At 57.3% G+C, this 12,283-nt stretch overlaps 1 protein-coding gene across 12 annotated transcripts in view; it reads left to right on the top strand.

Moving 5' to 3' along the window:
* HPCAL1 (hippocalcin like 1) overlaps positions 1–11,672 on the top strand; it is a 122,655-nt gene extending 110,983 nt beyond the window's left edge. For all 12 annotated transcript variants that reach the window (XM_070574492.1, XM_070574495.1, XM_070574499.1 and 9 more), the window contains 3 exons: positions 4,981–5,376; positions 7,669–7,774; positions 10,793–11,672. In XM_070574492.1, coding sequence (XP_070430593.1) covers positions 4,999–5,376; positions 7,669–7,774; positions 10,793–10,890 — 582 coding nt within the window. In that variant the 5' untranslated portion in view covers positions 4,981–4,998 and the 3' untranslated portion in view covers positions 10,891–11,672. The remainder of the gene's footprint in view (positions 1–4,980; positions 5,377–7,668; positions 7,775–10,792) is intronic.
* Positions 11,673–12,283: the final 611 nt, after the last annotated feature.

Genomic DNA, 12,283 nt, shown 5'->3' with positions numbered 1-12,283 from the left:
GTCACTCTCCCTCATCTGGTCCCCTCCTTTCCATAAACGGTTGTCATTTCAGGCAGAGGAGGTGCTAGGAGCTGGCATTTCTGTGGGATCTGAAAGGATGGAACTCGGATGCGTTTTGAGGCAAACTGGTGCTATCATTCGGGTGGGAATTTAGTTTTCTGGGAGGTGAGTGGACCTGAAAGGACTGATCCTGGCCTCTCAGAGCCTAGAACTTCACAGAACGAGGCCTGTTTCCACGATGAAAGGGCAGCAGTGCTAATTGGGAAAGGCGGTGCCTGTCGAAGACGCCTGGGGAAGGCCACGTTCCCAACGCCGTTGCTCTCCCCGGGACCAGCCTCCCCTGGCTGCCCGCGGCAAGATGCGGGACGGGGCCGTCGGACCTGGTCCAAGTGCTGGCTCTGCCTCGAGAGGGGCTGTTTCCTCGTTGGTAATGTGGGACTGATGTGCGTGAAGTGTCTGACCAAACCAAGCCCACAGTCCAGGAACCTTCTTCGGATGGTCCCCCCACCGGGTGCCCTGGAGTTAAGGCTGGGGAGCCTCACGGGGCTGACTTGGGGTTCGCCCCATAGATACCGATGGCACATGCTGATCAGGTCAGTTCCCGCAGGCAGCTGTCTTAGTGTCCCAGGGCTGCCTAACAGAGTGCCACAGACCGGGCGCCTTCAAAGACAGAAATTTGTTATTTTACCCTTCTGGAAGCTGGAAGTCTGAGATCAAGGTGTCGCCAAGGGGTGGTAGATCTAGGCCACTTTCTCCCTGTGTCTTCCCATGGTTGACCCTGTTTGCATGTCTGTGTCCTAATCACTACTTATAAGGACCCCAGTCAGAGTGGATCAGGGCCCACCACATGACCTCATTTTTACTTAGTCACCTCTTGAAAGGCCCTTCTCCATAATCACACTCCAAGGTACGGTCACATTCCGGGGCACAGTCATTCCGAGGTACGGTCACATTCCAGGGTACTGAGGCTAGGACATCAACATGAATCTTGGGGGACACAGTTCAGCCCCCAACAGCAGCTGTCCCGTTCTGCTCGTGGCTGGGCCTTTTTGGCCACATACTGCAAGGTTCGGTGCCGCCCCTCAAAGGACACGTGGACACACTGCCGGTAGGAGCAGCAGCAGTTCTCAGCTGGACAAAGTGAAGAACGAGGCTGACCAAGTTCAGAAGGAGAGCACCTGGGGTCTGGACCCTCTGCGCTTGGGTTTGCTGCCCTGAAGGCCTCAGATGGGAGGTTGGGTGACTGATGGCTCTGCCCTCCAGCTGCTGCCCAGACGACTGGCACCATCCAGGAGTGTGGAAAATACAAAGCCAGGAGAGCAGCGGAACTGATGAAAGGACTGGGAAGTTAGCACAGGAATTACTGAGGTGGACATGTGCAAAGTCTGCAGGGCGTCTTAAGTCGAGTGGGACCCCCGAGGAGGGTGCTGCACAGAGCAGAAGACTTGATGGGCCATCGCTCACCTCCTCCTTCTACCAACACAGAGAGGTGGGACTGCTGGCCCAAAGCCACGCAGCAAGTCTAGGCTAAAAGTTTTGCAGTCCAAAAGTCCTAAGTGAGGGAGCTAGAGGAGGCCAAGAGGTTGTTTAAAAAAGAGCGAATGGACAGAATCAGAGATGGGGTGAAAAGGTTAATAAAAGGATCCTAACGAGGGGACATTAACCAGAGCGGGGAGAGCATTTGGAAATTTGGTCGGAGGAGAGAGTTCAGCTGGGGAGGTGGAGTTTGGAAAGGCATTCATTTCAGGCGTAGAGGTGTGTGTCTACCTTGCCCACAGTCCACCGTCCTGTTCTCAAGACTGGTCTCACATACTCCTGATGCGTCCCCTAGGGGCTCCATCCACAGCCGAGACTTCCCTCTCACCCTTTCTCCAAACTGCGCCCCGTGATTCTTAGCCAGGGCCTGATGTTGCCCGCTCCCCTCCCAAACCTCTCGTGCCTCCAGCCCCACAGTGGGCCCAGCCCGGCTCCCCTCGCCCCAACTGTGCTCTGGCCCCCTCCCCTCCTGTGTTTTGCACGTGTCGGGTCTTCAGACTGTTGGCCCCACTGGGCGCCCTTGCCGTCCACCAGCCAGGTGCCTGTTCACCCTGCAGGGCTCAGCTCTAGTGTCCTCGTCCCCGAGTTCTTCCCAGCTGCGCCCGCCCTTCCTTTTGTGGACAACGGCTTGCTCCTCATCCTCATTCCTGAAGCACCATGGACAGGTTGTCGTGTCCTATCAGTTGGGGGTTCTCTGGGCCCTCACTCCCACCTGTGAGCACCCATCCAGCTTTGCCCAGAGGGCAGGGGCCGGAGGGGTTTTGCTGGTGGCTTTGGGCTTGCTCCAGTACACAGCGCACAGTGGGTGCTCAGTAAAGCTGCCTCTTTGTCTTCACAACGCCCACAGTTCCCCGCATTCAGAGGGGGAACCAGAGCTCCAACAAGTTCCTGACCTGCCCCGGGTCACCCAGAGCGGGCGGTGGAGCCGGCTCTGAGCCCGCACTGCACCAGTGGCCTCTCCCCTAACCCCCGGGGCCGTTCAGTGCCTGTACTGTGCTGTCTGTTGAAAGGACTCGTGCTATTCCTGAGCTTCGCGGGCCCAGTGTGTGTTCCTCTCTGCCTGCCATCTGGCTTGCCGGCTCAGTGGCATGCGTAGCTTTTGGAGAGTCAGCCTCGGGAGCCCACCCAGTGCCGGGGGCCTCCTGGACTCTGAGTTTCCCGTGTGCGTGAGAACTCGCACTCAGGAGGCTGGGTGTGGGCAGGAGGAGGGCGGGCGGGAGGGGCCGCTCCGAGGGGCAGGCCTCGGGGTGACGCCCGGGGAGGCCTGCTCAGAGCAGCTGCTGGCTGGATCTGGCCCCTCCTCGGAGTGCCTGCGGGAGAGCCTAGGACAGATGGACAGACAGGAGGACAGACACCAGCCTGAGACCCCAGCCGCGCCCAGCTGGCTTCTCCCTGTGCTCGTTGTACTGGTCCTCATCTCGAGTCCTTGGATTTGCCGGGCTAGGGGCTTCCGCCTCGGGGCTGGGAGGCGCCTGGCTTAGCGGAGCCTGTGTCTCCCTTGGTGGCCTATCGGTGGCCTAGATCTCGTGTGATCCCTCAACCCCTCAGAGGAATAGGAGCCAGTTTGTCCTCGTTCTAGTGCAAGCTGCAGTTGGAGAGGGGGCCTCCCGGGCTGCAGGATCAGAGCTAGACTGGGTCGGGCGGGGCGTGTCCTCTGCCTGGCCCCGCCCCCTCCGCGCTGGCTCCACCCCCTGACTGGCCCCGCCCCCTGCTGGCCCCGCCCTTGATCTGCCTTCTCACTCACGCTGCTCCCTCCCTGGGAGACGGATGTCCGGGTTACTCAGAGATTTGCTGGTTTCCGGTTTTTAGGATCAAACTATAGGAAAAGCAGAAAGTCGGGATTGTAAACCCTACCAATGTAAAAAGGGTGGTTTCCATGACTAAAGCTGATGTAGAAGGAAGGAGAGGCGACGCTGGGAGAGGGGAATAGAATAGTGTGATCTTACAGAAAGAATCGAGTTGCTAGATCAAGAAATAGAGGTCTGGTTATTTTTATTTTTGTGTATTTATTTTTTGAGTAGAAAATATATAGTGAGAATTCAACGTTTTGAAATTTCAAAAGGATTTACAGTAAAAACTCTCCAATTAACCCTTGTCCATCAGCCAGCTCTCTCTCCAGCTAATGCTGTCATTCCCTAGTAAGTCCTTCCAGACACATAAACACACACACATTGTTTTCTCTTATTTCCACAAATGGTAGCAAACTCTGCACCTTCTCTTTTTACAGTGTGTGATGGTGGATTTCTGGGTTGTTTATTATTACAGACAACAGGTGGCCGCGCACACAGGTTGTTGGCACAGGTGGGAGTATCTTTAGATAAGTTCCTACAAGTGGGATTGCTGGGTCAAAGTGAATGTGTGTTTGTAATTTTGAAAGATATTGCCAACCTGCCCTATGTAGAAATTTAGAAAAGGAACCTCAAGTATATAATTGAAGTCATAAAGATAACAAGTAAAAACAGTGATATGTGTGTATAAAACTAATAAAACCCGGGAGGGGGCAAGGAAAGAGGAAGTGCCAGGGAGAGCAGGTGACCTGCATTTATTATCTTTCGTAACAGGGATTCTGTACACGCTGTTTAGAATTCATAAATGTGGAAGCAGCTTAAAGTGGTTGCCTCTGGGACTAGGGTGGGAAACATTTTATTGTCCGTTTTTCTGTATGCATCAAAATGATGAAGCCGTGTTCTCGTGTTATAGTTAAACTGAGAAGGGAAGATGCGGTGGTGAGGGGAACGCTGTGGAATGTCTGCGGGTCATGTCACCCAGGATCAGTCTGGGATCCAGGCCTCGTGGGCAGCTGTGGGGAGCACGCTGCTGCACGCCCACAGGGGCCTGACACTTACTGTGAGCACTTGAGACCTCACCACACTCTTAGCGCTAATTCTGGATCCACCCCCCACCGCCAGAGGCGTTTTTCAGAGGGAAAATAGAGAGGGGACTCCCTGAGAGTTTCTGAACCTATTCTAAAGATCAAAACATTGTGGTGCCCAAAATAGAAAAGAACTTCTCATAACACGAGGTCTGGGGGTGCGCTCAGCCTGGCACCTTAGCCTGAAGCTGAGGAGGGTGATAAAGGAGGATTTAACCCTCACATCTTGGACACCCCCCCAGTGGGCACCTGATAAACACCTCATTCCACTGATTTTAAGTTGCCTTTTTTCCCTGCGTTTCCACGTTATTGGAGTCAGAACGGATCTTGCAGTGTGAGGGTGCAGCGTCTCAGTTTCCTAGTGGTGGGTCGCAGACTAATGGCCCGCCTTCCCGCGGGGGGTTCAGATGGGCTGAGACTTCTCAGGCACAGCAACGGCCCTGTTTGGGCCTCTCCGGCCCTTGGTGCAGGACATGAAAGGGATGTTCCTCAGCCCCACTCAGTGGCTGTAGGCTGTGGGGAGCCAGACCCTGGGCCAGCCCAGTGTCCCCAGCTGAGCCCCTGTCTTGCAGGTGTAGCTGCCAGCCACCATGGGCAAGCAGAACAGCAAGCTGCGGCCCGAGGTGCTGCAGGACCTGCGGGAGAACACGGAGTTCACAGACCACGAGCTGCAGGAGTGGTACAAGGGCTTCCTCAAGGACTGCCCCACCGGCCACCTGACCGTGGACGAGTTCAAGAAGATCTACGCCAACTTCTTCCCTTACGGTGACGCGTCTAAGTTCGCCGAGCATGTCTTCCGCACCTTCGACACCAACGGTGACGGCACCATCGACTTCCGGGAGTTCATCATCGCGCTGAGCGTGACCTCGCGGGGCAAGCTGGAGCAGAAACTCAAGTGGGCCTTCAGCATGTACGACCTGGACGGCAATGGCTATATCAGCCGCAGCGAGATGTTGGAGATCGTGCAGGTACGGCTCCCGGCAGGCTGGCCAGGCATGAGTGGCTGGAGGCCTGTGGGTTCCACTGCATGCCAGGGTCCCCCCAAGGTGGGCCACCCCCAGACAGTGCTCTGTGTTCACTGTGGCATCCGGTCATTCTCGGCCAGGCCACTATCTGCCCTTCTTCTGTGCACTTTTGAAAGTGAGCAGTTGTCACCTGACCAGCGGGTCCTTGCAAATAGTGATGATCAGAGCCTGTTTATTGATCACTTGCTATCCATCAGGCCTGGACCACGTGCTTTGATCAGTTTTCATCTTCACAGCCCTATGAAGGGGGGTCGTTCTCTACATTTCACAAAATCTGAGGCTCAGGGAGGTGATTTCCTAAGAATGAACAGAGCGGGAATTATAGTGATTAAGCAGACTCTTGACCCTTGCAGAAGGCCCCTGCCAAGATCTTTGCAAGCCCCAATACAACCAAGCAGCTTGTATTATCCCCAGGAACGTGCAATTGTAAAGTAAAGTGGAAACATTAGTGATGACAGAATGAGCTCAAGCATAGAAAGAACACCATTTTTTGAGACCTATTTGCCTTCCTGCCTGTCGACAGCTGTGGCAGGTGAGGCTGGTTTCCAGAAAGAAAGCGAGTTTTGTCCACTTCAGCAGGTGCCTGGCTGTGTGATAGAGAGCAGAGAGCCACAGGGCTGCCGCTCCCTGGCACCCCCCACGTCCCCACTCCTGGAGACTGGGGGATTTGGTTCTGGAATTCCTCAGAAGAGGCGTTCTCTACATGCAAGATCTTCAGCGCTAAGTCTCAAGCAAGGGGCGTCAGAGCCACAGGAACTCGCAGACCAGCAGGAAATGCCCTAAGGAGTGACCAAGCCATTTCCCAAATAGGCGGTTTTCATGCAGTGAGAATAAATGACCGCAGTTTTGGGGCCTCTGCAGTCCATTTGTCACTCCTGGCTCTTTGCTCTGTGTGGTGGTGGAAGTCAGAATTCTGCGTCCTGGGACTCGCTTATCCTAGGAGCCCAGGTTCATCCTGAGCTGTTTGCAGGTGGGCATGCCTGACCCTGGCTGAGCAGACTGGCCTGCCCCAAATCTAGAGACACAGGTAGGATCGTTCAGAGCAGTGAGGGGTGGCTGCCTGTCCGGGTGGGATCTGGCTGCTAGGCCCCCAACCGAGTTCCCCAACCCTGAGAGCCCCCTGGCCCTTTGGATGTCTCCTCAGCCTGCCAGGCAGGATGCCGGCTGCTACACCCTTCTCAAAACGGACAGGTGTTCTAGGTCGCGCAGAGCCTCCGAAGGGCTTGACTGGCTTTGGCTGTCATGCTGCAGGCTGCCTGGCCCAGTCCAGGAGGAAGACCCGTCCCAGGAAGATGCACGCCCCGGCAGACAGGTCCCACCCCACAGATGGAGATGGGTGAGGGGCGAGGGTGTGGTAAATATTGGAAACTTCCCTCGAGATCATTCTGTTTTGGTCTTTCGGGCTTTTTTTAATGCCCTGCTTTCAAGGTATAACAACTCTCAGGCTTTTGCTGTTCTTGGTCTGTTGGGTCAGGAACAAGAATCTCGGTCAAGCTGTCTCTGAACAGAATCCCCCAGTGGCACTGCCCCTTCCCCCTCGCATGTTACTCTGATGAGCTGCTGGTCACTGGCCTCATCACGGCCCCTCAGCACACACACGTACGCCCCCCACCACACAGGGCACCTGCCCGGCCGGCCGCTCAGACAGACACACAGAGACGGCTGGCAGTGGTATTGAGCCCCCAGATGGCAGGACCCTAAGACAAGGCTCTCTGTCCTGCTGGAGACACTGGGCCGCCCAGTGCCTGTCCTGTCTGGGGTTCTTAAGTGGTTCTCCCCATGGGTTTCAGGGGCTAAGTCTTCTGTGTTTTTAACTGAGGTAACGCTCACAGCTGAGTGTGCAGCGTGAGGGGCTGCACGTTTGTGTCCCCACCACCCTCGGTGAGTTTCAGAGCATTCCCATCCCCCCAGAAGGCTCCCTCAAGTGCCTTCCTGGGCACTGTCCCACCTCCCACCCCCAGATGGCCCCCAGTCTTATGACTATCACAGTGGAGTCGTTTTGCCTTCTCTTGAACCTCGCATAGTGTGTCTGCCTTGCCCAACATGGCATCTCTGGTATTCATCCGCGTTACTGGGAGTAGCCCGGAACCTTCTTCTAGCTGGGGAAGGGTCCTGAAGGCCGGTGAGCATCCTCTCCATGCCCTGCTGTGGGCTGGCTGGAAGCTCACAGCTGCCTCGTCCTCCCAGGAACATCCTGGAACCTCTCAGCACGCGCTTCTGTCTGCCCCTTTTCAGGCTATATACAAAATGGTGTCCTCTGTGATGAAGATGCCCGAGGACGAGTCCACTCCAGAGAAACGAACGGATAAGATCTTCAGGCAGATGGACACGAACAATGATGGTAGGCTTGCCGTGTGTCTGTGCAATGCTGCTGGGAGCAAAGAAGTGTTTGGGGCACTTCCCTCCCCTCTGCAGCTTCTGAGGCCTCGCCCAGTCCACCCCTGGCCTTGCCCATCGGTGCAGCTGGGCTGAGGGAAGAACCGGGACTCAGAGTCAGAGAGACCTGGGCCTGTGTCCTGGCTCTGTCCTCGCGGCATGTCGATGCCCCTGGAGCCGTAGTCCCCTCGGTTCTACACTGCGGGGGACTATTAGCCCTGTGAGCATGTCTAGGGGAGGGGAGGCAGGGGTACTGCTGGCGCCCGGGCCCTGGAGGGGTGGGACCAAGGGTCCTGAGTGGTGGGGAGCTGGGAAGCGGGTTGTGCTTTGCTCACTGCCGTCACTGAGATGGGGGCCCCGGGGCTCTGGTAGGATGTACTGGCTTGCAGAAGCTGTGCCGGGGGCTGTGGGGCCTCCCGCAGCAGCGATGGTGGGTCCAGGAGGGGTGGCAGTGGCTGCGGTACAGGGAAGACGTGCCCCAAGCCCCCTGCTCCGCAGTAGCCCTGAGCTTCCGTGGGATCCACACAAGGGGCTGTAGCTGTGAAACGGGACGGATCTGCGCCTCTCGCGGGCTTTGTCAAGTGCGGTCCAGAGCCAGTCCTGGTTTGCTGTTGAACGTTAGAGAAACGTGAGGTTTAGAAAAGAAAAGAAAATACCCCCAGGGTTGTGCTGGAGATGAAGAAGAAGCTAATGCCCGAGAAAGTGCTCTGTAAACTCTGAAGTGCTGTCCCCAAGTGAGTGAAAGGGCTGAGCCGGCAGGGCTGCGGTTTGCGCTGTGACTGCAGGCAGCAGAAAGCACATCAGACGCGTCAGACAGCGAGGTGACAGTTTTCAGAACATGTTTGCACACACAGCGAGGCAGCCTGGTGCCTGGCATGGCCTTCAGGCTGATAGAAGCGTGGCCTCTGCCCTCCTGGTGACAATTCCCGCAGACCTGTGCCAAGTCTGGCTCCCCCCGGCCACGGTTTCCTGCTCTCTGGACTAGGGATAGTAGGTTCTGTCTCTCAGGGCTGTGAGGGTTCAGTGAGACGATGCCCATAAAGCTTAGCACAGACCCAGTCTGCACTCCACCCAGGACCCCTCTGCCCTGACCGCTCCCCTTCTGAGGGCTGGTGGGCTGCACCGTGCTCCCTCCCGGGTTGTTGTGAACCTGGGTCAGCACTCCCTGGACAGCCCTCCTGCTCTGAGCCCCGGGGTACACCCATCCCTGGAGCTCCGGGAGGGGATGGAGGAGGCAATGTTGGGGAGGAGAAGAGTGAAGGCAGGGCCCTTCTCAGGGGCTGCTCAGGAGTGGGCAGCCCCCACACTTAGTCCCACCTTCCCTGCCACCCTAGGGAAGCACAGGGCTCTGCCCCCTGTGTTGGGTGGCTAGCGGGTTTTCTCCAGGGCACAGGTATTGTGGAAGCAACCGTCTCCTATTAACTTTCATCCTGGCCGTACACGTGTGGCCGTACACATGGATGGAGCCTGGCCGAGCACCAGGAACACCCTGACCATGTGGACAGACTGTGCTCAGGGACCCCCTCGGCAGCCCTGCTCCCTGCCAGGAGGAGGGGGCGGTGCCTTCAGAAGTTCCTTGCCCAGAGTGGTCAGAGGCCAGAGGGTGGGGGAGTAGCCGGTGAAAGTTCCATCTCTGTAAGGGGAGTCCCAGCAGAGGGCCCCGGAACTTCTCCTCTGCTGAGGGCGTGGTTGTCCCCTCCCTTCCCAATCTGTCCCTTAGCCTAGGCATTCTTTAGTCACCCGGGGGACCAGCCTGCCTGTCCCCCTGCTGGGGACCCATAGGAGGGGGTGTCCCTCTCCGGCAGTGGGCAGGTGGGAGGGGCCTGGCAAGCTGTGCCCCTGTCTGCTGCCTGCTCCTGGCTTCCTGGTGGCCACTTGCTAACTGAGTGCGTCCTCCAAGCCAGGCCTGGGCCAAACCCCCAAACACATCCTTCCTCTCATCCTCTCAGTGACTCTTGGAAATGGGCGTTCCCAGGGCCCCCATACAGATGAAGCCCCTGAGACAGGGAAAGGGTGGGCACATGCCCACGGCAGCAGAGCTGTGTCTCTTCACACACGTCAAGCCTGCTCCTTTCTCATGGGCTGGACACATGCCACGAGCGCCCATCCCACGGGGTCAACATTGCTGTCCAGTTATAGCTGCAGAGCCTCCCACGCAGAGGTGGAAGCAGGCTCCCCGAGGTACGAGCCAGCAGAACAGAGTCTGCTGCAAACCCCGTCCTTTCCCTCATCTGCGTCCTGGGGGAGGGACCGCCAGGGCGGGCGTGTGTCTGTCCACGGCGTCGGTTCCTCTGGAACTCACCTTTCTCCAGCAGCTTCGTTTTAAAAATCGCTTTCCTATCTCCTATCCTAGAAGTAACAGGGTCTGCGGCGAAGGAGGGACCGAGGATGAGGGAGGCACCAGCTGGACCTTCAGTGTAGCCCATCCCTCTTTCTAGTCGCTCCTCCCATCCCGTGGGGCAGATAGTACAGAAGCAGAGAGCTATCCCCAGCCCGAGCAGGCCTGTGCCGCCCCAGTGGACGGCCGAGCTGGCTGGGCAGGAAACCGTGCTCTGGGCAATGCCTCTGGGGGACCCGGGCTGCCCACCCGCCCACCCATGACCCTCTCAGCCTTGGAGGCTTGGATTAGTCATGGATTGGAGGCAGAGGCACGTTCTCTCTGGACGTCACATCTTTCTTAAGAAAAGCGTGCGGTGATTTTTAAAAGGTCTTACATTGCCCCACCAGCCACAACCTGCTGTCATACTGGGTATGTCCTGCCCGATGCTTTGCAGTGAGCAGTGAAAGCAAAAAGGTTTTTCCAGAAATGCCCACGAAGTGATTGGAGCCTAGACAACCCCCAGTTCAGGAAGGCTCAAGACTTGGACCAAGAGGGGCGTCCCTGACGTGGGAGCTGCCCCCATGCTCTCTGGAAGGGTCAAGAACAACGAGCATGGGCTAACTCTCCTTTCTCCCACGCCCCCCACCCCCCCCCCCACCACAGGCAAACTGTCCCTGGAAGAATTCATTAAAGGTGCCAAGAGCGACCCCTCCATCGTCCGGTTGTTGCAGTGCGACCCCAGCAGCGCGAGTCAGTTCTGAGGGACCCGGTGATGGACAGCTGCAGAGAAACAGGCTCGTCTTGCCGTTTAAGCTTTGCTTGCAGAAGTGGATGCCTCCTCAGTCATTCCTGCTCTCCCGGCCCGGGCCAGCGGCACGTGCACCTGCCCGGCTGGCGGCTGTGCCCCCACCTCCGCCTGGCCTCCCCCCGCCCCGGCCCCGGCCCCTTCCAGGGCAACTCCTCGGGCTGTGTTTACACGCAGGGCTCCCAGTGTCCTCGCTGCCAGGGCATCTCTCCATCCACAAGGAGCCCGGAGGACACCACCGAGGATCCTGGTGGCACTTTCTAAGATCGCGCCAAGGCCAGCTGATGTATTTTGTGATGGCAGGTGACTGTGGGAAAGTTGAGGACAAGAGCGGAGGGAAGTCGACAGCAAGCCCTCCCCGTGCATGGCTCCACCCAGCTCGTTCGTTATCTCTGACCAAAGCCGCTTGCTCGTATATATACTGTGGTCCCCTTTCTTTTAATATATAAATTATACGTATGGTGAAGTGAATTGTACCGTGTAGGTCCTGTATTTAATGCCTCGATTGCCTTTGAAGCGTGGTTCCCTCGTGGCCTGTGACCCCTCTGAGCGTGGTCATTTTGTGGTATTTATGCGCTCTCCACCTGCCCGTTTCTAAAGGAAATGCATGCACGCCCACAGCCGTGGAGCCCCTCCCGTCCACGTAGTGAACGCAGGCGTCTGTGTAAGGTCTGTGCTCCCTGTTGATTGGTCTGGCATTTCCTGTATTAAAATGATCCAATAAACAGAATTCTCTGAGTCTTGTGTCGGCCCATGAGAGACCGCATTCCGCTGCCTGGGGCCCTCTGCGATCCCCAGTTGAGGTGGACTCAGCCGCCTCCTGTGTCCTTGTGGCCGTCCCTGTGTCTGTAAATCGTGTGCAGCGTGTTCTTCACTATCTGCCTGATGCCAAGAAATATCCGTGGAAGTAAAAGATGAGTGTTCTCGGCAGGTTTGACTGTCACAGTTCTGCCTGCCTCCCCTTCCCCACTCCCCACCCTGCGGTCGGTCAGCAAGGGAACAGGACAGCACGTACCAAGCAAGGGCAGAGCGGGGACCAGGGGCACCTTCGTGGCCCAGAAGGCAGACCTGGATCCTCAGCCAGAGGCCATCGGGATGCTTCTGGTCCCAGCAGCCGAGGACCCAGCAGCAGGTGCTTCGGCCACAAGGATGTTTGTCTCACGTGCCAATGAGTCCAAGGCCGCGCCTCATAGGCGTGGCTGATTCAGCAGCTGGAGAGCATCACTGAGGACCCCCGGCTTCCTTCCACCTCCCCACTGCCCCGCCCCCAGCCTCACAGTCAGCTGTGTCCCCACACTTGTCTTCTTGGGGTCCCCTCAGGGCTGTTGCCATTCTGGGCAGGACAGCTG

The sequence above is a fragment of the Equus przewalskii genome, chromosome 14 (genome assembly GCF_037783145.1).
Source record: "Equus przewalskii isolate Varuska chromosome 14, EquPr2, whole genome shotgun sequence".
NCBI lineage: Eukaryota > Metazoa > Chordata > Mammalia > Perissodactyla > Equidae > Equus > Equus przewalskii.
This window is presented reverse-complemented; position numbering and strand designations above follow the sequence as displayed.